Source organism: Symphalangus syndactylus, chromosome 22, assembly GCF_028878055.3.
Source record: "Symphalangus syndactylus isolate Jambi chromosome 22, NHGRI_mSymSyn1-v2.1_pri, whole genome shotgun sequence".
Taxonomy (NCBI): Eukaryota; Metazoa; Chordata; class Mammalia; order Primates; family Hylobatidae; genus Symphalangus; species Symphalangus syndactylus.
The window spans coordinates 49,722,092-49,745,607 of NC_072444.2; the positions used below are offsets into that span (position 1 = coordinate 49,722,092).

The window sequence follows — 23,516 nt, forward strand, 5'->3', positions numbered from 1 at the left end:
GCTATGAAAAAACAAGAGCGAGGAAAGGGGACAGAGAGGGCCTAGGCTGGAAATCTCAGAGCCGCTCTGGAGACCGGCCTTGGGCGTAGAGTGGGAAGCAGAGGGCAGAGGGGCCGTGTAGAGCGGGTTGGAGGCGGCAAGGGTCACCTGAGCCCCACATCGGGGGTTGGGGGAGAGCGCCCAGCCGGCCCTAGAGCCCTTTGGCCTGGCCGCCCCGGAGGCGCGCTCGCTCGCCGGAAAGGCACGCGCGGGAGTCAGCCAGGTGCGGTGGCCGCGGGGAGCCGCCCTCCGGGCCGTGCTTCCTGGGGGGCGGGTCCCGCCGCGGTCCCGCCCCTGGGCCGCCGATAAATGTGCCGAGCCGGCCGGCACCGCGAGTTCGGAGCGCGAAGCCGCCGGTGGGAGCTCGGTGCGGCCCGTGTCTGTGCTCGCTGCCACGCCCCGGTGGGCGCGCTGGGAGCTCCAGCTATGCTCTTCTGGCATACGCAGCCTGAGCACTACAACCAGCACAACTCCGGCAGCTACCTGCGGTAAGGGCCGCGCGCCGTCTCCGCGGGGCTCGGGTCGGGCCGGGCTGGCGGGCCGGGCGCCGTTGGACGTCCAGGGGCGGAGAGGCGGCGCCCCTGCTGGGCCCTGGCCTCCCCGCTGTCCGCCTTCTGGGGACTGAGAGACCCGCCCAGCGTCCCGCCTAGGGACTGAGAGACGGACGCCGGCGGGACCCGACTTGCGGAGTTGGGGGTCCGCCGGGGAGGCGGGCGCGCAGAGCCCTATGCCTGCGAGGGCTCCTCCCCGACGGCAGAGAGGGTGCAGGGCGCGCACCTGCCGGCCCGCCGCCTCCCCTGGCCCATCCGCCTCCCGCGGCCCTCCTCTCCCCGGCGTATCGGAGAAGTAGAGGAAACTTCCTGCCAGCAGCCTGGTGCCCGGCCCGGGGAAGTTAGTCCCCTGCTCTTTGCCCGTCTCCGCCGGGGCCCCTTTCCCAGCCTCGCGCCCTCTGCAGTGCCCTTCCTCGGACAAGGGGCGGGCGGCGGCCAGGGGCGGCGGGCGCGGAGGGGCAGGCCGCCCCACTCCCCGCGGTGGTCTTGCGCGTGTTCGCCCGAGGCCCGCGTGGTTATTGCCCTTGATGGAAATCTTTCTTCTTCTGGAGGGATTTGAGTAGTGCCCTTCAGAGGGGGAAAGTAAGTCTTGCGTGTTTTGCACAGTTCCCCACAACCCCCTCTTAGCAGTAGGACCCCGTGTGCTCTCGCTGCCGGATTGTTTTTCCCTGTTCTGCTGCTGGCCGGGACTACTGGGCAGTCATTTCACTTTGTGAACTCGCCTGAACCAGCCTTAGCCTGTCTTTATTTCCATGCTAGTCACGGTTTATGAAATGTGCCTAATTTAACCCAAAGGGCATTTGATATGGGCTCAGGGAAAATGAATTATGAGGCCGAAGGAGTCACAGGCATTGACAGCCCCCATACTAGAGCTACGTTTAAGTGCTAGTTTTGGCCCCAAGAAGTTCCCACTTAGATCTTAAAACGTTATTTGTAATTCCTGGCTGCTGGTAGGTATTTGTCCTCCCTGAAGACATCCCCTTTTCCTGGAGGCGGGGGAATGATTGGGTTTAGCGGATGTATCTGCCGTTTTTATTCATGGGCCAAAGTAGTTGGAGATGGCAAAGGTCTAGAGCCTTAAAGGCTGACAGCCATCCGGCAGACCACGGTGATGTCACCAGAGGGAAGCCCAGGAGGAGATGTTAATCACCCACAGATTAAGTGTCCATTCACTTGCAAGAAATGCTACAATGGAATACATTTTTGCTGTACTGAAGTTTTAGTTGTAGCTTTGCCTAAATTTTAGTTTGCAGCCATTAAGTATGTTGCCATATCTTAACAATGAGTTTGAAGGTGACCCTGAGTTGAAGGTGAGTGTACTTGAAACTTCCTAGATACCTACAATGTCATCACCCCCGTTAGGGAACAATTCTCCCTTGCCTGGGAGGTACAGTTCTGACATCCGCTACCGAGATGGAAGTTTGTCTGGAGTAGCTCAGATACCTTTTAGGATTTGGTGAAAGGAGGAGGGTGAGCGTTGGGAGTGGATGGTGCTGTAAGGCCATATTGGCTTCTGGGGTCATCGGGGGACCATGGATAAAGAAGCCCTTGCCCTTTTTTATTTCACTTCTTGGAAGCTGGGGATTTTGCCCTCAGTGAAGGCCAAGGTGGGGGTTTGTGCATATGCCCCTGGTCCCCTGACTCTAGAGGGAGGGTCTGGTCCTTTTCCTTGTGTTTTTTGTATTTTATTTTTGGTCGTCTCCTCACTTGGCAGAACTTCTGCAAGCTGTCTGACCTCACCAGGGTAGAGGCCTTTACTGCCTTCCCCCTTTCTGTTTGATGTTCTCGTGACTTTTATTCCTTGGCAAATAAGGATGCCAGGCTTGAAATAAGTTACTGTTGAGGGATGGTTCTTAACTTTCTCCGCCCTCCCGCCCCTTTTTAAAAAATTTAAAGGCGGCAGTCCGTGGATTATTAACTTGACATGGTCTGGGCAAACATGAAATTATGCAATCCCCAGTGTTCCTAGAGAACCACCCGGGCTGGGAGTGTGCCCTGCTCTGACAAAAGGAAGACTCCCGGTGGGGGAAGCCGAGACGGCCTTGCACCCTTATTTTTTGGCAGTGGATGGTGACGGGGAAGGTCCACATAGGGCAGGTTTTCCAGGTGTGTGCTCAATGCCAGGCTTTTTCTTCTGAAAATTGATTAGATGTTGATGGGGTGTGTGCCGGGTTTGTGTTGTAGAGACGCTTGTTTATGATGTGCAAGGAACAGATTGTACCAGTGACTCTGTTTATACAGACAAGTGGGGTCAGCTAATTGGATTCCTAGTCAGGGACCCACGAAGGGAAGAGGGTTATCAAGATAAGGGCACTGGCACTTTTTTGGCACCTGTTCATGTGTTGCTCATAATTTAGAGGCTTTACACAAGTCTCGCCTGCCTGTAGGTCATTCATGTTCTCAAGGAATTCTTTGTCCCTTGTAAGGGCATTTTTAAAATGTTGGGTTTTTTGTTTCTTTTTCCTTTTTTTTTTTTTTTAAGAGATGGTGGGGTCACACTATGTTGCCCAGGCTGGTCTCAAACCCCTGGCTTCAAGCAGTCTTCTCACTTCAGCCTCCCAAATTACTGGGATTTCAGGCATGAGCCACTGTTCCTGGCCTAAAAAATACGTCCAGAAACAAGTTCCTCCCTAAGTCGCAGGATGATGACTTCATTTTTTTTTTTTTTTTTTTAATGTGGGAAGTTTTGTTAAGAGGTGGAGGAAAAGAAACTTGGGGCAAGGATTTCAAGATTTCCCACTTGGAGAAGAAAACAGACTGGGTGGGGTGCGGTGGCTCACACCTGTAATCCCAGCACTTTGGGAGGCCAAGGTGGGTGGATCACCTGAGATCAGGAGTTAGTGACCAGCCTGACCAACATGGTGAAACCCTTTCTCTACTAAAAATACAAAAATTAGCCAGGCGTAGTGGCTGATTCCTGTAATCCCAGCTACTCAGGAGGCTGAGGCACGAGAATTGCTTGAACCCGGGAGGTGGAGGTTGCAGTGAGCCGAGATCATGCCACTTGCAGTCCAGCCTGGACAACAAGAGTGAAACTCCGTCCCCGCCGCCCAAAAAAAAAAAAAACCCACACAAACACAGACTTGAAGCCGAGGTCCTTCCTTCCTGTTTGCCTTTTGGACAGATTAGAATGACCCTGAAAACAGTGTCCAGTTGTCCCCTTTTTAGAAGGGATGGAGGAATGTCTCAACCTGGGTACTCAGAGAGGGAAGGAAGTGGTTTGTTCATTTGCATAGTTTACAGAGCCTGGAGGACAGGGTTGCATTGCTATGAGAAGTGGCCGGTAAATGGAATTGTTGATTAAAAAATAAAAATGTATATTTGTTTAGATTTTTATTCTAAAAGTGAAACTTTATGAGTGATCGCTTGTGGATAGAAATCAAATAAATGTCTTAGGGGTCCCCTCGCTGCTAGCCTGTCTCTGGCATGAAGAAGATTTCTGTAGATGTTAGCTAACTTTGCCCTTTTACCTCCTTGATGGGCTGATTGAATCAGTGTTTTGGGGGGTCATTGAGTGAAACTAGAGTCATGAAGGAGCGGTTTCCTCTGTTTTAAAGCATCTGGAGTGTGCGAGGGTTGCAGGCGCGCAGCCAGCATCCTGCGATGTGCGTGCTGTGTCACCCTGGGCCCCAGTGGTCTGCGTCGTCTCTCCAGCTTCGCCCTGGCTCTGTGCAGGAGCCCCCTGGGGCTCTGCTCCTGACCTCTGCTTCCTGTGTGTTTCAGTGATGTGCTCGCTCTGCCCATCTTCAAGCAGGAGGAGCCCCAGCTGTCCCCCGAGAACGAGGCTCGCCTGCCACCCCTGCAATATGTGTTGTGTGCTGCCACGTCCCCAGCCGTGAAGCTGCATGAAGAAACACTGACCTACCTCAACCAAGGTAGTGGCCGGAGGCCCCGGGCCAGGGTGGACCCCAGAAGCAGTGCGGAGTTGATGTGAAAGGCCCATTTGGGCCTTGTGACTTTGTTACGGTGGGTGAGGTGGGGCTCGGGAAACAGAACAGGTGCAGATTCAGATTCCGTTTCCCAGCTGTGTGACCCCCTCCAGCCTCAGTGTCTTCATCTGAAAAGTGGAAACATCAGATACCTTACGTGGGTAACAGGGTAACACTCTGCATTCCTCCTGTAGCCCCTCCATGAAGCAGATGCTAGCATTATTACTGTTTTTCCCTCCCTCCCTTCCTCCCTCCCCTCCTTCCTTCCTTCCTTCTTTCTTTCTTTTTTTTTTTTTTTTTTTTTTTTTCCTTTTTTGAGGGAGTCTTGCTCTGTTGCCCAGGCTGGCATGCAGTGGCATGATCATGGCTCACTGCACCCTTGACTTCCTCAACCCAAGTGACCCTCCCACCTTAACTTCCTGAGTAGCTGGGATCACAGGTGTGGACCACCATGCCCGGCTAATCTTTAAATTTTTTGTAGAGCTGGGGGGTCTCACTGTGTTGCCCAGGCTGGTCTCAAACTCCTGGGCTCAAGTGATCCACCTGCCTGGGCCTCCCAAAGTGCTGGGATTATAGGCCTAAGCCACTGCACCTGGACACATTGTGACTATTTATTATGACCATGATTGTGTCCTTTGAAGACATACACTGAGTACCGTCAGCATCCCGGGTCCTGGAGCTGCACCTGGCAGTGGTGGGATGGCTGGCCTGTGTCCTGCACAGCACTGGAGCAGGGTTCCATCCATGCTAGACAAAAGCCCTCTGTGGCGATGGGGACAAGTTCCCTCACCATGTCCTGAGAGAAACAGGCTTTGGAGTTTGAATTCCAACTCTGGCACTTCCTAGCTCTGTGACTTGGAGCTGCCTTTTTTTTTTCTCTGAGCCTCAGTGTTTTCATGTGTAAAACAAGAAGTATAATTTTGTGGAGTTTAAAAGAATGAAGGTCTGTGAGGTGCCTGGTATGATAGTGGTTGTTCAGTTGCTGGTTCCCTTTTCCAGAACACGTGGGCAAGTGTCCTGATGGATGGTGTTTTTGTGGTTCTTTCATGATTGTGAGTATGTGGTTTTTGCACTTTCTTCCTGGGTCATCTCATGGCCACCTTGGCATCATGTGGATTTGTCACCTTCTACTTTATCTTTTATTGTTTGTGTGCCCCAGACATGAAACAGTTCTGGCCACCCACCCAGGCATCCAGCAAGGATGAGCAAAGGACTGTGTGTTTGCTTTACCCCTGACTGGTATGATACCCCTCTACTTTCAATGGGCAGAGCAGATGGGCAGAGGAATGCTGGTTTCTGTGGGGTCACAGGGAATTGCGGGGGAGCTGCAGTGTCGTAGCAATTTGTCTTACATGTGTAGCTTCCTCTCCGCGAACTTTGATTCCTCAATTTGGGGAGCCAGCCAGGGTGGAAGTCCAACGTGGTTATCAGGCTCTCTGCTTACTGCTGAACTTGCTAGCTTCTGGGCCAAGAAACTAGCTCAGAAGTAGCAGCTGGCTCTGTCTGCCTCCCTCTGGGTAGAAGCAACCCCCTCTCATTGTGGAGGGGCCGCAGTGGAAGTTGATGCTTTATCCCTAAGGGCAGCTCTGCTGGCCTCAGTTGATCTTGCTCAGCCGAGCTCCCTCAGCTTTAGAGCTTCCTGCTCAGGCCCGGAGACCTGTGCACCATCTGCAGTGGACGGTGGCCATGGTTGGTGGGTGATGTGGCCAAGTGTGCATCTGTGCCGCTGTGTGGAATGGTTTTTGCCATTTGCCTTTCACTTTCATGGAAGGTCAGGTGCTACCAACTGGTTATGTACCTTTGAGCACTTTCTTTCCTCTTTGGGCCTCTGCTTTTTTGCTTAAATTTAGCAGGGAAAAATGAGATGTTTATAGCATCCATTGAGCTTTGATGTGGTTCTTCTTGTTGGCTAAGTCCTGTGGTGCTGAGGAGTGGGTCCAGTGTCTGAGGTCTTGCTCCTGGACCAAGATATTGTGTGTCTGTCCCTGCCCTGGCCCCTGCTCCGGTTGGTAAGGCCATTAGCTGAGTTCCTTACCTTTCCTTCACCCCTTCCAACTGCGTTTTTTTTGAAACAGAGTCTTGCTCTGTCTCCCAGGCTGGAGTGCAATGACACGATCTCGGTTCACTGCAACCTCTGCCTCCTGGGTTCAAGCAATTCTCCTGCCTCAGCCTCCCAAGTAGCTGGTTTTTCAGGCGTGTGCTACCACACCCAGCTAATTTTTGTATTTTTAGTAAAGACGGGGCTTCTCCATGTTGGCCAGCCTGGTCTTGAACTCCTGGCCTCAAGTGATCCACCTACCTTGGACTCCCAAAGTGCTGGGATTACAGGTGTGAGCCACCAGGCCTGGCCACCCCCTAGGTGTTTTTTTTTCTTTCTTCTTTTTGAGACAGAGTCTTGCTCTGTCACCCAGGCTGGAGTGCAGTGGTGCAGCCTCGACTCACTGCAACCTCTGCCTCCTGGGTTCAAGTGATTGTCCTGCTTCAGCCTCCCAAGTAGCTGGGATTACAGGCGTGTGCCACCACACCCACCTAATTTTTGTATTTTTAGTAGAGACGGGGTTTCACCATGTTGGCCAGGCTGGTCTCAAACTCCTGATCTCAGGTGATCCACTTGCCTCAGCCTCCCAAAGTGCTGGGATTACAGGTGTGAGCCGCTGTGCCCGGCCTACTAGGTTTTTTTAAAAAGAGTTTTAAAAGTTGATCCTCTCATAGATCAGTTAAAAGAGAGAAAGAGGAGTTACCCCTATGGTCTCATCATCTCATGTTAATTTGATATGTTATATTTTTAAAATTATATTTTGTAGGTTATTAAAATAATCTACTTTTAGAAAGTTTGAATAATTTAGAAAAGCAAAAGGAAGACAATTAAAACAAAATTAAAATCCCCTCCGATTTCACCAGAAACCACTGCTAACCTTATTTCTACATGTTTGTATATATATCTTTCTGTGATTATGCTACAGACATACATCCTTTTTTTCAGTTACTATATTTGTCAGCCGTCTCATGTCATTGAAAGTGATTTGAGGACTTGCATTTTTGTAATGGCTGCATAGTATTACATTGTATATTTCTATGACTTTAACTGTTTCATATTATGGCCACTTAGTTTCCAGTTAGAAATTAAATACTATTATGATGAACAATATCCTTGCATATAAATCTTCCTGTGAAATGTTGATTATTTATGTATTTTAAAAATAAATACCTAAGAAGTAGAATTTCTGGATCAAAGGGTTTGAACATTGAGGCTTTTGATGCATATCACCAAATTGCTTTCTCAGAAGAAGTACCAATTTACGTGCCAGCCAGCAGTATACATTTTATTGTCTCTTTTCCAATATTGGTTATTGTTTTTTGTCATTTGATTAGTGAAATACGGAATTTAATCCTAAACTAACATTTCTTTTCTTTTTTGAGCTGGGGTCTGGCTTGGGTTGCCCAGGCTGGACCCAAATTTCTGAGCTCAAGTGATCCTCCCTCCTCAGCTTCCTGAGTAGCTGGGACTATAGGTGTGTACCACCACCCCTGCCTTAAATTAGCATTTCTGTGATTGTTAATGCAGTTGGATATTTTAAAATACATTTATTGATCTTTTTAATTTGTTTGTTATATTCCTGTCCTTTGCACATTTTTGTTGGGATGTTTATGTTTTATGGATAAGGGCATACTATTTATGAAGAATACCAACCTTTTAGCTCCCATTTTTTGCCAGTATTTTTCTCTGATGGTTGCAGGCCATTTAACTTTCATTGGGTGATAACTATATTTATGGTGTAAGGTATATGTGTGATTTTTTTTTTCTGTAGAGATCTATTTTAAATATGTCTATAGTCAAATCTTTCATTCTTTGAAAATAAACTTTTCTTTTATGCTTAAAAGAAAATGCCTGCTCATCCCAAAATCAATTAGCTGAGTAGTTTTCTGAATTTCATTTAGAGGCATCTAAATTTTAACACTTACTGAAATGCATTTGGGAATTATGATGTGATATGAAGATCTGAGTTTGTTTATTTTCTAGTTATTGCCTGACTTTTCCTACCTTTATCTCACAAATTTAAAAAGTCAATTCTGAAACATTTTTTGTTGGCTTTTTTTTTTTTTTTTTTTGAGACAGGGTCTTGCTCCATCACTCAGACTGGAGTGCAGTAGCTCCATCTCAGCTCACTGCAGCCTCTGCCTCACGGGCTCAGGGGATCCTCCCACCTCAGTCTCCTGAGTAGCTGGGACTACAGTTGTGCGCCACAACACCTGGCTAATTTTTGTAATTTTGGTAGAGATGGGGTTTTGCCATGTTTCCCAGTCTGGTCTTGAACTCCTGGGCTCAAGCAGTCCTTCCACGTCAGCCTCTCAAAGTGCTGGGACACTTGTGATACATTAAAAAACCCATCATTCTCAGCAAACTAACACAGGAACAGAAAACCAAACTCCGCATGTTCTCACTCATAAGTGGGAGTTGAACAATAAGAATATATGGGCACAGGGAGGGGAGATCACACACTGGGGCCTGTCGGGGGGTGGGGGGCAAGGGGAGGGATAGCATTAGGAGAAATACCTAATGTAGATTACGGGTTGATGGGTGCAGCAAACCACCATGGCACATGTATACCTATGTCACAGACCTGCACGTTCTGCATGTGTATCCCAGAACTTAAGTATAACTTAAAAACAAACCATATCCTAAGTTGTAAGGCAAGCAACAGACCCTTGTCTGCAAGCAACAGACAGACTTGACCTGTGCTGCTGATGTTCTTGCCGAATTACTCATTGAACTAATTTTTGTAGCTTAGAAATATGTTTTCCTATGTCAGAGAGGTTCCTTTCATTATTCTTTTTAGCCATTCCCAATAATTTATTCTTACAGAGGATTACAACCATTAAGACTTCATTCTCGACTGGGCGCGGTGGCTCGTGCCTGTAATCCCAGCACTTTGGGAGGCTGAGGCGGGTGGATCATCTGAGGTCAGGAGTTCAAGACCAGCCTGGCCAACGTGGTGAAACCTCATTTTTACTAAAAATACAAAAATTAGCTGGGCATGATGGCGGGCACCTGTAATCCCAGCTACTTGGGAGGCTGAGGCAGGATAATTGCTTGAACCCAGAAGGCAGAGGTTGCAGTGAGCCGAGATTGAGCCACTGCACTCTTGCTTGGATGATAGAGTGAGACTCTGTCTCAAACAAAAAAAAAAAAAAAAAAAAAAAGACTTCCTTCTATACTTTTTCTTAAAAAACCAAATGGATGAGATTATGCTTTATGCATTTGTTTCTTGCTTTTATTAAATACTGTTCTTGTAATAACATTTTCCATTATTATTAAAAGTATCCTAAACATGTAAAATGTCTACATGTTATTTCTTTTTTATTTTTGAGATGGAGTCTCACTCTGTCGCCCAGGCTGGAGTGCAGTGGTGCAATCTTGGCTCACTGCCAGCTTCGCCTCCTGGGTTCACGCCATTCTCCTGCCTCAGCCTCCCGAGTAGCTGGGACTACAGGCGCCCACCGCCATGCCTGGCTAATTGTTTGTATTTTTAGTAGAAACGGGGTTTCACCATGTTAGCCAGGATGGTCTCGATCTCCTGACCTCGTGATCCGCCCGCCTCGGCCTCCCAAAGTGCTGGGATTACAGGCGTGAGCCACCGCGCCCAGCCTCTACATGTTATGTCACTGTTTCCTTTTGTTATTTAGGGCAGAATATTGTCATAACTGCTGGAAAAAATACACAATGTAATTGTTTTAGTGTCTGCCTCCCATAATAGAATGGCAGTTCTATAGGGCTGAGCCATGTATTAAATATATATATATTTTTGAGACGGGGTCTTGCTCTTTCACCCAGGCTGAATGCAGTGGCACAATCATGGCTCACTGCAGCCTCCACCTTCTAGAACAATTAGTCCTCTTGCCTCAGCCTCTCGAGTAGCTGGGACAAACATGTGCTACCACGCCCAGCTAATTTTTCTATTTTTTGTAGAGACAAGATCCCGCTATGTTGCCCAGGCTGGTCTCAAACTTCTGAGCTCAAGCAATCCTCTTTGGCCTCCCAAAGTGTTGGATTATGGCATGAGCCACCACCTGGCCCCTAAAATTTTAAAGTATAGGCTGAGGAATACCCCTTTTCCTAAATGCTTGGGATTGGAAGTATTTTGGATTTTGGATTTTCTTGCATTTTTGGATATTTGCATATCCATAATGAGATGTTTTGAGGCTCTGACCCACATCTAAACACAAAATTCACTTATGTTTCATATACACCTTAGGCACATAGGATGAAGGTAATTTTATACAATATTTTAAATAATTTTCTTTATAAAAGAAAACGTGTGTACATTGAGTCATCAGAAAAGGTGATCTCAGCCACCCATGTGGACAATATGTGGGGTCACATCAGGACTCAAAAAGTTCCAGGTTTTGGATTTTTGGATTAGGGATGCTCAACCTGTATCCTCAGTATTAAGCTGGGTGCCTTGAGAGTATAGTAGGTGCTCTGTAAATATTTAGAAAATCTGAAAATAGGCATGATTTTATCCACCCCCCCATCAGTAATGCTGCACTAGATATCTTTTTCAGCGTACCTCAATTAAGTAGCTTATTCTTCATCATATGACCAAAAGGCATTGATACAATTGGGTTTTGTTTTTTTTTTTTTGAAACAGAGTCTCGCTCTGTTGCACAGGCTGGAGTGCAGTGGTGTGACCTCGGCTCACTGCAACCTCCGCCTCCCGGGTTCAAGCGATTCTCCTGCCTCAGCCTCCCGATTAGCTGGGATTACAGGCGCCCACTACCACGCCAGGCTAATTTTTGTATTTTTAGAGACTGGTTTTAGCCATGTTGGCCAGGCTGGTCTTGAGCTCCTGACCTCAGGTGATCCACCCGCCTTGGCCTCCCAAGGTACAATTCTTAAAAAGTAGTTTTGACACATCGTTCAAGACATTTTTGGTTAATTGAAAAGCCTGCTATTAAGTGTTTATAAGGCTCTATGGTAGTTATTACATTATTCTTGTGAAGCCATCACAGGTCCTCTCCTCTTCCTTATAATGATGTGTTTAAAGTTCTCTGAAAACATGGAAAAGATGCTATAGGCATAAATCAAAAAGTCGCTTAAACCACTGGATGCCCATTTCTCAGTGCAGTGTCAAACCAATGCCTTGAGGACATGTGGCTTGGACATGTGTGTTTCATAGGGATGTCCTATCACCAAGCCCAGTGGCTAGTTTTAGATACGGTGAAAATGATTTGAAAAACAAAGTCTGTTCTCTTCCTCTGAAAAGGTCCTTCCAAGGGGTAGATAGAGAGTTGAATAGAGGTTTGCAAACTTCCAGATAACTTCCTGTTTGTCAGTGGCCAAAGGTCATTGTAGACATATCTTCCTGAAGGCTGGAGCCTGAGGGAAGGGATGAGGAGGGTGTGGAGGGATGAGAAGGGATGTGGAGGAGGAGGAGTCCCCGAGAGCAGAGAAGAGAGAACCCCGGGCAATCTGCATGGGGATTTCTGGCTTTGAGATAAGAAACAACATTGCAAGAATGACTTGCGGTGGGGAATGCTTTGATATTTTCTGTCAAAACAACTCTTGAGTCTTAAGTACAGTAATGAATTTTCATAATATGCTTACTTTCATTCATTCATGGAGTAAAATTTCCTATTTATTGGTTGGAGGAGGATGGTGGCTTGGTGAGAAGAGAGAAAAGCCACATGCAAAGGCAAGCATGGGGGTGCAGTTGAACACATTGTCTATCCCAGGAATCCTAAGCGGTTCAGGATGATGAGGGTTTCAAACACAAGGGGAAATGTGAATGATATGGCTGGAGAGGTAGACCAGATGTCTGACCTAGAACTCCACCTGCCTTGCTGAGGCTAAACCATCTGGCAACCACCTGGGCAAGTCACTGAACCTTTCTTTGCCTCCAATTCCTTACCTGTAAGATGGGGGAAGTAAACTCCCTACAAAGTAGGTGCTACTATGTGGGTAAAATGAGCCAATGCATGTAGAACACTGAAATGCCGGGCACATAGCAAGCACTTACGTGTCAGCCATTGTTATTAATAAAGAGGAATCATCTCACCAGTCCTGTTTTGTAAGTTAACAAGGTCATTGAGTTGAGACTTTGATAACTTTTGCTGATTTTTATCCTTTCTTTTCCCAATTCAGAGATTAACAGAGGGTTGGCTCTAAAGCTAAGAACTGTATCTCTTAGAGTTAAACGGTGGTAGCTTTGGGAAGGCCTGCTTCACTTTTCCATTCATTCTTCACTCGCTGTACAACCACATGAGGGACATAACCCTGAGGAGAATTTCCTATGCAAGGTGTCGAAATAGCATTTTAGAAATAAAGTTCACAAAAAGCACTGAACTCTTAAATGCCATAAACTGTCATGTTAAGGAGGGTTTGTATTACCTGGTAGGCGAGAACCTCAGCCTTTAGGGTGGTACTTCTTTGTTAGCACTTGAGAAGTTGGAAGGCACTTTCTGATATTCTCTTCTGAGTTGTTCGCCCAAGAAGCGTCGTTCCCATCTTACAGATGACCAGCTGAGAGGTGAAATCAGGCTCCCCTCTTATATCACGTAAGTTTGAAAGCCAGGGGAGTGATTGAACTGGGGTGCAATAATAAAGGGAGTTCTGGAAAGGGAAGCACCCTTTCTTTCTCTGGCTGCTTTTTCTTGGAGTTCCTGCAGGCAGGATTCTAGGCTAGGCACTTCGGTGCAGGAGCTCTGTCACTTGGTACTCCTGATGCAGCTCTGAGGGAGGGTGGATGAAGCTTTGTGGGGGGAAGGAATGGAGTGGGGAGAAAATGCTTCCTTGGAGAGGAAAAAAACATCCATTATCAGTTCTTCCTACCCTACCCCAACCCTCCTGTTTTCCACCCACAGCAGTCCCAGGGAGGGAGATAAGAGCTTCAGGGGAAAGTCCTGTCTTCCCTGCTCCTAGAACCAAACAGATTTGCAGGTCTGTCTTTTTGACCAGCTTCTGCTCCAGGGAAATCACTTAATCCTTGGAGCCCGAGTTTCCTCATTTATGAAACCAAGACAGTTTCACTTTGTGGGTTACATGAATAACAAATGTCTGGCAAACAGTAAGTACCCAGTTATATTTTTCCTTCTTACCAATTATATCAGTGACTTTGAATTTAAGGAATGAGGCAAAGGATTAGTTATTTTGTTTATTATCTTTTCTCCATAGCTGAAGTTTTCTTTGCAGATTAATTTTTAGCCTGAAGTTTGGGAATATAAACTGAATAAACCAAATGACTTTAAAATATATTACTTAAAAAAATGTTTTCCCCTTATTTTTTCGTGAGTATAAAGTAGTACGTTCTTATTATAAAATAGAACAACTAAACCATATATACTCTAGAAAAATGTACCATAGTTCTACCTTTCAGCTTTTTCTTAGTCATACCTTAACCCATATATATCTGCTTCCGTACACAAACATGCATATAACCTTATATATGTTCCCACGTGTACCTTTTGCTTTTTAAGAGAAATGGGATCATAATTATATTTACTGTTTGACAACTTGCCTTTTTTTTTTTTTTTATTTTTATTTTGAGACGGAGTCTTGCCCTGTCACTCAGGCTGGGGTGTGGTGGTACGATCATGGCTCACTGCAACCTCTGCCTCCGGGGTTCAAGCGATTCTCCAGCCTCAGCCTCTCAAGTAGCTGGGATTACAGGCACCTGCCACCACGCCCAGCCAATTTTTGTATTTTTAGTAGAGACGGGGTTTCACCATGTTGGCCAGGTTGGTCTCGAACTCCTGACTTCAAGTAATCTACCTGCCTTGGCCTCCCAAAGTGCTGGGATTACAGGCGTGAGCCATCATGCCCAGGCAACAACTTGCTTTAAAAAAAAAAAAAATTGTGTGTTTCAGAGATAGAGTCTCGCTCTGTTGTCCAGGCTGGAGTGGAGTGACACAATCATAGCTCACAGCAGCCTAGAGCTCTTGGCTCAAGCAATTTTCCCCTCCTCAGCCTCCTAAAGTGTTAGAATTATAGGTATGAGCCACTGTGTCCTGCTGCTTTTTTTTTTTTCCCCAGACAAAATATCTTCCATGTCTTTCCACATGGGTACATTAAAAAATATAATAAGCAAAATCTGATCTTTACTGGTTACACTGCGATCATTGTATGGCTGTTGTATAGCTTGTTCTGTTGAGGAACATTAGGCTTGTTTCCATGGTTTTCATAGTTACAACCTGGTGCTCTAGTAATCCATGAACACCTATGTATATCTTTGTGTTTAAGCGGGAGTGAAAATAGCTGTAGGATACACACCTAGAAATAGAATTGCCAGCACTACATTTTGGTAGATAGTGCCAGATTGCCTTCCAGTGAAGTTGTGCCAGTTTATACTTTGTGAACAATAACTATCTGAATACTTGTTTATTTTCTCCTCCCTTATCTTTTTCCAGTCTCTGCCACACATGAAATATAAACTTGAGGGCAGAGAACTTGGTCATCTCGTCCACTGCAAGGCCTAGCCCAGTGTCTAGTATACATCACTTCTTTAAATGACTGAAGAAGGTCTGTTTTTCTTTGCCTTTGCCAACACTGTTTACCCTTTGGAACCAGTGGGGAAAATATAGGGTCTTCTTCTTTTAATTCTCCTTTCCTCAATGATGTGAAATATTTTTTCATTTTATTATTCTTTTTACCTTTCATGTGATTTACCCATTTTTCTAGTGACATTTTCATCCTTATTTATTTGTAAGAGCTCCTTGTATATTTGGGATATTATAATATGCACTGGAAATATTTTCCTACTTTTTCATTCATTCCTTTTTAAATTAGTTTATTTCTTTTACATTTTTTTTTTTTTTTTGAGATGGAATCTTGCTCTGTTGCCCAGGCTGGAGTGCAGTGGTGCGATCTCTGCTCACTGCAACCTCTGCCTCCCAGGTTCAAGTGGTTCTCCTGCTTCAACCTCCTGAGTAGCTGGGATTACAGGTGTCTACTACCACATCCAGCTAATTTTTGTATTTTTAGTAGAGTCAGGGTTTTGCCATGTTGGCCAGGCTGGTCTCGAACTCCTGAACTCAAGTGATCCGCCGCAGCCTCCCAAAGTGCTGGGATTATAGGCATGAGCCACCAGGCCCGGCCTCTTTTACATAATTTTTGCTGTTTGGTTTTAATTTATAGAGAAAGGGTCTCTATGTTGGCCAGGGTGGTTGACAACTGTTGGCCTCAAGCAATCTTCCAGCCCCAGCCTCCCAAAGTGCTGGGATTATAGGCATGAGCCACTGCACCCAGCCCATAATAAAAGTTTTTTTGTTGTTGTTTTGACAGGGTCTCACCTCTGTCACCCAAGCTAGAGTGCAGTGGTGCGATTACAGCTCACTGCAGCGTCAACCTCCTTGGCTCAGGTGATCCTCCTGCCTTAGCCTCCCTAGTAGCTGGTACTACAAATGGCCGCCACCAAGCCTGGCTAATTTTTGTATTTTTGTAGAGTTGGGATTCTGCCATGTTGCCCAGGCTGGTCTCAAACTCTTGGACTCAAGCCATCCACCCCGCCTCAGCCTCCCAAAGTGCTAGGATTACAGGTGTAAGCCACCACGCCCAGCCATAAAAGTTTTTAAGATAAATTTTTATTATCAGGTTTACTGGACTTCACCTTAATTATTTTTGTATTTCATGTCCCATTTAGGAAATGCCTTCTTCACTTTAATATTTTAATAATATCCATCTTTTTTTAAATAAAAAAAAAAAAGCCTTTCCCTAATCTTTGATACCTTGACATTTATTATGGTGCATAAGGAATGAATTAGGGCTGCAACTCTGTTACTTTCCAAATGGCCGTCATCACATTGTCCCACAATAACTGACTGAATGTAGAACCTTGAAATAGTGGAATAATATGCAGCTGTAACAAGAATGAAGAAGGTCCTTTTTTATGGCCGTGAAAGGTATCTAGTATGTGTTATTAAAGTAAACACCTTTCCCTCATTCCCTCAAACACCAGCCTGAATGACACTATTAATTAGCCTTTCCTAGAAACTGAGTGTCACATTGAAAGTGGTGAATGTTGGAATTGGATGTACCCAGCTCTCAATTCTGGTTCTTCTCTTCTTTCCCAAGCTACTGAACCTGTCAACTGCATTTTCTGTAAAATAGGCATAACACTTACCTCAGTATAGTCTGGAGAATGATATAATATTTTTGTTGTATTTTTTTGCCACACAAGGATACTTTATTTTGGCCATATAAAATTTAGAAATGTTAGCCAGGCATGGTGGCACACGCCTGTAGTCCCAGCCACTCTGGAGGCTGAGGCAGGAGGATCGCTTGAGCCCAGGAGGTTGAAGCTGTAGTGAGCCGAGATCGTGCCACTGCACTCCAGCCTGGATAACAGTGAGACCCTGTTACTAAATAAATAAATAAATAAATGAGAAAGATACTATAGGCCAAAACTTAAAAAAAATGTAAATATATATAAAAATGTTTAATCGGCAAAGAATGTGGTAAACCACGTCCAAAGGTTTAAAAGAAAAAAACAACAAAGAACAAACGCTTTCCAAAATGTCAGCTCTCCATAATTTGTGAATCTCAGGTTAAACTAATAATAAAATACCAATAAATTAACAGGGGATGTGTTTTGTTATTTTTGTTTGTTTGTTTTAGAGAGACAGGCTCTTGCTGTGTCACCCAGGCTGGAGTACAGTGCTGTGATCGTAGCTCACTGCAGTCTTGAATTCCTGGGCTCAAGCAATCTTTAGCCTGGCTAACTTGTATATTTTATAGAGACACGGTCGCCTTGTGTTGCCCAGGTTGGTGTTGAGCTCCTGCTTTGGCCTCCGCAGTACTGGGATTACAGATGTGTGCCACCATGCCTGGACTTCTTTGTTGTTTTAAAAACCAATCAGAATGTATTGAAATAAATATGAGGTTACTTGTACAGATTGCTTATCACAGCTTACAGCACATAGACATGATTTTTAGGGCTGGGCGTGGTGGCTCATTGTCTGTAATCCCAGCACTTTGGGAGGCCAAGGCAGGCGCATCACTTGAGGTCAGGAGTTCGAGACCATCCTGGCTAACACGGTGAAAACCCATCTCTACTAAAAATACAAAAAATTAGCCAGGCATGGTGGCACATGCCTGTAGTCCCAGCTACTCGGGAGGCTGAGGCAGGAGAATCGCTTGTACCCAGGAGGTGGAGATTGCAGTGAGCCGAGATCGCGCCACTGCACTGCAGCCTGAGTGACAGAGCGAGACTCCATCTCAAAAAGAAAAAAAAAAAAGATTTTTAATGTTTCATAGGTGTCTACATGGTCATGTCAAACTTTAGTTATATTTTAAGTAGTAATGGGCCAGTTAATTAAAGCATCATACTTACATGATTGAATTCCACACAGTGCAATTACAGAATAATATGTTCTTAATCATCACATTGCTGGATGTGGTGGTTCATGCCTATAGTACTAGCTACTTGGGAGCCTGAGATAGGAGGATCCCTTCAGCCCAGAGTTCAAGAGCAGCCTGGGCAACGTTGCAAGACCCTATCTGTAAAATAATAAATAATATGGCCGGGTGCAGTGGCTCATGCCTGTAATCTCAGGACTTTGGGAGGTGGAGGCTGGTGGATTGATTGAGGCCAGGAGTTCGAGACCAGCCTGGCCAACATGGTGAAACCCCATCTCTACTAAAAATACAAAAATTAGCTGGGCGTGAAGGCAGGTGCCTGTAGTCCCAGCAAACTACTCAGGAGGCTGAGGCAGGAGAATCGCTTGAACCCGGGAGGCAGAGATTGCAGTGAGCCAAGCTCGTGCCACTGCACTCTAGCCTGGGCAACAGAGTGGGACTCCATCTCAAAAAAAAATTAAAAAATAAATAAATAATGAAAAAAATAATTATATTAAAATCATCTATATTTTGGAAATACTTTGAAGAAAAAAGAGCCAGCCAAAAGATTTTCTGTCCACGTTGAAGTGTGTCATAAAGCACGGAAGCATTGGAAGCCCTGGCGAGTCACTCAGCAGCACTTAATACAGAGCAGGGCAGGTCACCCTTTCACTGGGGATGCAGTAGACTTCCTCGATGGAGAACGGATTAAAGCAAGTCCCTAAAATTTTATTTCATGACTTGGTGACCCATCTGGAAAAACAGACACACAGTCACTCACTGAAACATCAAAACCTTGCTAGTCCCAAGTGACTGCAACTGCCTACCTGGAACCCTGCTGGTGTCTGCCTCTAAACCAAGCAGTTGCCTGGCAGTCAAGGACAGACCATTAGTGGGGCTGGAGGAGAGGACCCTGGTTTAATAAACTTTACACTCTCACCTTGCTCTGGTCACTGCAGAAATAGGGTTATGATTTATATGGTACATTATGGAAAAATCACATTAACAGGCTAGGAACATCAAAGGGTCTCAGTAAGTGTTACTTTCCTTCTGCCACTAACTTTGGCAATTTTTTGTGGATATTTGGAGGAGGAGAGAGGGAAGGAAGGTCAGAGATGGGAAGACTCACTTTGCTGTTAGTAAAATGGGATCCTGAGTCGGGTTTCAGGGGTCACTGTACTATGGTTAGAATTACTACTTGGGAAAAAAAAACTATTAAAAAAAATAAAGATTAAATCCCAGCACTTCGGGAGGCCAAGGTGGGCAGATCACTTGAGCCCAGGAGTTCGGGACCAGCCTGGGCAACATAAGGAGACACCATCTCTACAAAAAATATAAAAATTAGCCAGGCGCGGTTTCACACATCTGTGGTCCTAGCTACTCGGGAGACTGAGGTGGGAAAATTGCTTCAACTCTGGAGGTCCAGGCTGCAGTGAGCCGAGATTACATCACTGCACTTCAGCCTGGGCTACAGAGTGAGACCTGTCTCAAAAAAAAAAAAAAAGATTACTACTTGGAAGAATGTGTACAGAGTCTGCTCTGAATGAGGAAGGTGTTTTGTTTTAAAGGAGCCACTCTTGACCAGGCACGGTGGCTCACCCCTGTAATCCTAGCACTTTGAGAGGCCGAGGCAGGCCGATCTCCTGAGGTCAGGAGTTCGAGACCAGCCTGGCTAACATGGCGAAACGCCGACTCTACTAAAAATACAAAAATTAGCCAGGTGTGGTGGCTCATTCCTGTAATCCCAGATACTTGGGAAGCTGAGGCAGGAGAATCACTCAAACCTGGGAGGTGGAGGTTGTGATGAGCTGAGATTGCATCACTGCACTCCAGCCTGGGTGACAGAGCAAGACCCTATCTCAAAAAAAAAAAAATAAATAAATAAAAAATAAATAAATAAAGTAAAATAAAATAAAGGAGTCACTCTACTGAAGTAGCTACCATGATTGTTCCAACCCCATCATTTCACAAGAGAAGGAAGGAAGCCCAGAGTAAAGATGGAATGTTTATGGGTCATACAGCCTGCACTGGGACTGGGAATGGGCGGGGATCTGTTTTCACTAAGCACCACAGTGATCAATAGGTATACTAGGGTTTGTTAGCCACTGCATTGAGGGTGTGACAGGTGACTTGCTGCTTTTCTTCCCCTCTTTCTTTCCATGGGCAAAGAAGACAACTGTGCAAAGAAAATGCCCTGGCTCTGTGCTTTGCAGGTTGGGGATCTCCCCTGTGCCCAGCCAGGTGCTCTGTGCTTGGGTGGATTTGGGAGATTCTTGACCTTCCTCTGCCATTCTCCAGCCAGTGACTCTGCCTGGAAGCTTCCATTTGGGTGTTTAGAGGACCTTGTGAGTCCTGAGTGGTACAGAGAAACCACACATGTCCTAGGAATTCACAGAGAGTGGGCAAGAGTAGATTCCTAAAGTATAAGGGCTGGAGGGAGCCTACTTCCAATGTCCATGGACCAGCATCGCCTGCAAGTTTGTTAGAAATGCAGAATCTCGGGCCTGCTGCAGGACAACTGAATCAGAATCTGTAGGTTGCCCCGCGGTTATGAACATATTACAGTTTGAGAAGCACTGATCTAGCCTTTCTACCCACCACCCTCCCATTTTATAGGTGGGTAAATTGAGGTTCAGAGATGCTATGTGACTTGTCTAAGAACATAGAGTGGTACTTCAGTTGGTCTCCTTCTTTTAAAAAACTTTTTTTTTTTAATTCTTTTAAGAGATGTTGTCTTGCTCTGTCTCCCAGACTGGAGTACAGTTGTATAATCATGGCTCACTGTAGCCTCAAATTTCTAGGCTCAAGCGATCCTCCTGCCTCAGCTTCCTGAGTAGCTGGGACTATAGGAGCGTGCTACCACACCCTGCTAATTTTAAGAAATTTTTGTAGAGACAGGGTCTTGCTATTCCTGCTGGTCTTGAACTCCTGGGCTCCTACCTCAGCTTCCCTAGCAGCTGGGATTACAGGTGAGAACTGTGGTGCCTGGTTTAAAACATTTTTATTTTTATTGAAAAAATATATATATTTCAAGAAAAAGACAGGGTCTCCTTATGTTGCCGAGGCTGGTTTCAAACTCCTGGGCTCAAGGGATCCTCCTGTCTCGGCCTCCCAAAGTGCTAGGATTACAGGTGTGAGCCACCATGTTTTTTAAAAACAGCTTTACTTGTAGTCCCAGCTACTTGGGAGGCTGAGGCAGGAGGATCACTTGAGCCCAGGAGTTTGAGGCTGCAGGGGGCCATGAATAGCCACTGCATTCCAGCCTGGGCAATAGAACTAGATAGCATCTCTTTAAAAAAAAAAAAAATAAAGCAGGCTGGGTGCGGTGGCTCATACCTGTAATTCCAGTACTTTGGGAGGCTGAGGCAGGCAGATTACTGGAGTCCAGTAGTTCAAGACCAGCCTGGGCAACATAGTGAGACCCCATCTCTACAAAAAATACAAAAATTAGCCAGTTGTGGTGGTATGCGCCTCTAGTCCCAGCTACTTGGGAGGCTAAGGTGGGAGGCTAAGGTGGGAGGATCACTTGAGCCTGGGAGGTTGAGGCTGCAGTGAGCCATGATAATACCACTGCCCTCCAGCCTGGGTGACAGAGTGAGACCCTGTCTCAAAAAAAAAAAAAAAAAAAAAAGAAAAGCTTTATTGTGATATAATTCACATGCCCTACAATTCACCCATTTACTGTATAAAATTCAATGTTTTTTATTATTCAACTAAATATACTTAGCCATCACAACTAATTTTAGAACATTTTTGTTCCTTCTTAGAGAAACCCTGCACCCCGGCAGTCATTGCCCATTCTCCTTTCCCCTGCCCTCAGGCAACCAGTAATTCTACTTTATCTCTACACACTTGCCTATTCCAGACTTTTCATACAAATGGTATCACACAAGTGGTGGTCTTTTGTGGCGGCGTTTTTCTGTCCCATCATGTTTATAAGGGTCTTCATGTTGAGCATATATCAGTATTTCATTCCTTTTCTATTGCTAAATAATATTCCACTGTGGGATGTACCATGTTTTATTTAAATTAAAAGTTGATGGACATTTGGACTGTTTCTACTTTTTGGCTACTGTGAATAATGCTGTTGTGAGCCTTTGTGTGAAAATTTTTGTGTGGACCTATGTTTGCATTTCTCTTGGTTATATTTGTAGGAGGGGAATTGCTGGGTCAAATGGTGACTCTGGAACTGCCAGACAGTTTTCCAAAGCAGCTATACTATTTTACATCGTTACCAGCAATACAGGAGGGATCCAGCTTCTCCCCGGCCAGCACTTGTTGTTTGTTGTTATTTATTATTTAGTGTCTGTCTTCATGATGGAGAGGGTATGGGTAACAGACTGGCGGCCATCTGCCAGCCTCATAAAGCAGAGTGTCCGAAAGCTGGACCCCTGAAGCCACGGGAACTAGGGGCTCAAATGTTAGGGAGGATTCTTTGACTCTTCAGTCTGTTCCTCTCTGGGCATCTGCCTTCTGCAAGCTCTGCCCACCAGCATCCCTGCCCTGGTGGCCAGACAGCAGACAGCAAGGCCACCAAAGCCTCCTGAGAGCACATGGCCTCAGCTTCCTAGAGAGACAGGTGCCCTCATTCCCCTCCTGATTCTACACTCCCAGGAGGGGACTGCGAGTCTGGCTTGGTCACCTGCTCACCTGGACCAAGGTGGCCCAAGAGGTAGGCCTGGTGTAACTGACCCTGGCTGTCCCTGCCTTCCCCATCTCCACTCTGCAGCCAGAGGCTGGGAGTAGAAGAGCAGTCTCAGAGAGGGTCCTTAGATACCCTGGGTATGAGAGAGAAGCAGGCTCTGTTGCCCTGGTAGAGACTGCTCCAGAAAGGCCTTCTCACCAGAGGCTGGGACACAAAATGGGGCTGCCTGGTGCAGGCAGGTGGTGGGGGTTGGATATGAGCAAGTGGAAAGCCAGTGGCCGGGTGGGCTGGGCCCTGCCTTTGAGACCTGGGGTCAGTTGATGTGGCCATGCGACGACCCTCAGCCTGGCACATGGGTTCCCCCTCCTGAGCCCCAAGCCTATGTAGGTGGCAGGGCTTGGAGCGGAGGTGCCTGAGTGAGTCATGATTCTGCCCTTATCTTTGGAGATTTGGTTTTTCTACTCTTTACTGTCCTTTATCCTACTAACTTACAGGGCAGGTTTTTTTTTCTTTTTTCTTCATGTTTTCAAAATTTATTTTTTGGCAAGTTAATGCATTTACTTGGTTCAAAATTTAAGTGGTAAAGGGATTATGGTAAGTCACCCACCTCTGCCCCAGGCACCCAGTGCCCCTCCTCAGAGGCAGCTGATGTTGTCCCTGGCTCCAGTGTATTTTCATGCATAAACAAGCAAAGATGCTTATCTGGCCTTGTCTTAAACACACACACACAAATGGCAGTGATATATGTGTTTAGGATTTCTGTAGGCCTTGTCAAATCACCCTCCAAAGAGATAGCACCTGTTTATATCCCTACCTCTTGTACAGGAGGACACCTGTCTCCACACTTGGCATTGTCAACATTTTGAATCCTTTCTAATATGCGTGGAGAATAGCAGCACCTTATTTTGATTTGCATTTGTTTGATTTCTAGTAACTGTTACAAGTGAAATTAAGCATCTTCATATGTTTGTATGCCCTTTTTTTTTTTTTTTTTTGCCAAAAACAGTTGATATCCATTGCTC

General features: G+C 45.8%; 1 protein-coding gene across 1 annotated transcript in view; it reads left to right on the forward strand.

The window, feature by feature from the left end:
- The first annotated feature begins 402 nt into the window (after positions 1-402).
- Positions 403-23,516, forward strand: part of TFCP2L1 (transcription factor CP2 like 1) — a 67,433-nt gene continuing 44,319 nt past the window's right edge. The window contains exons 1-2 of the mRNA XM_055261584.2: positions 403-527; positions 4,314-4,465. Of these exons, the coding sequence (XP_055117559.1) occupies positions 466-527; positions 4,314-4,465 (214 nt within the window). The 5' untranslated portion in view covers positions 403-465. The remainder of the gene's footprint in view (positions 528-4,313; positions 4,466-23,516) is intronic.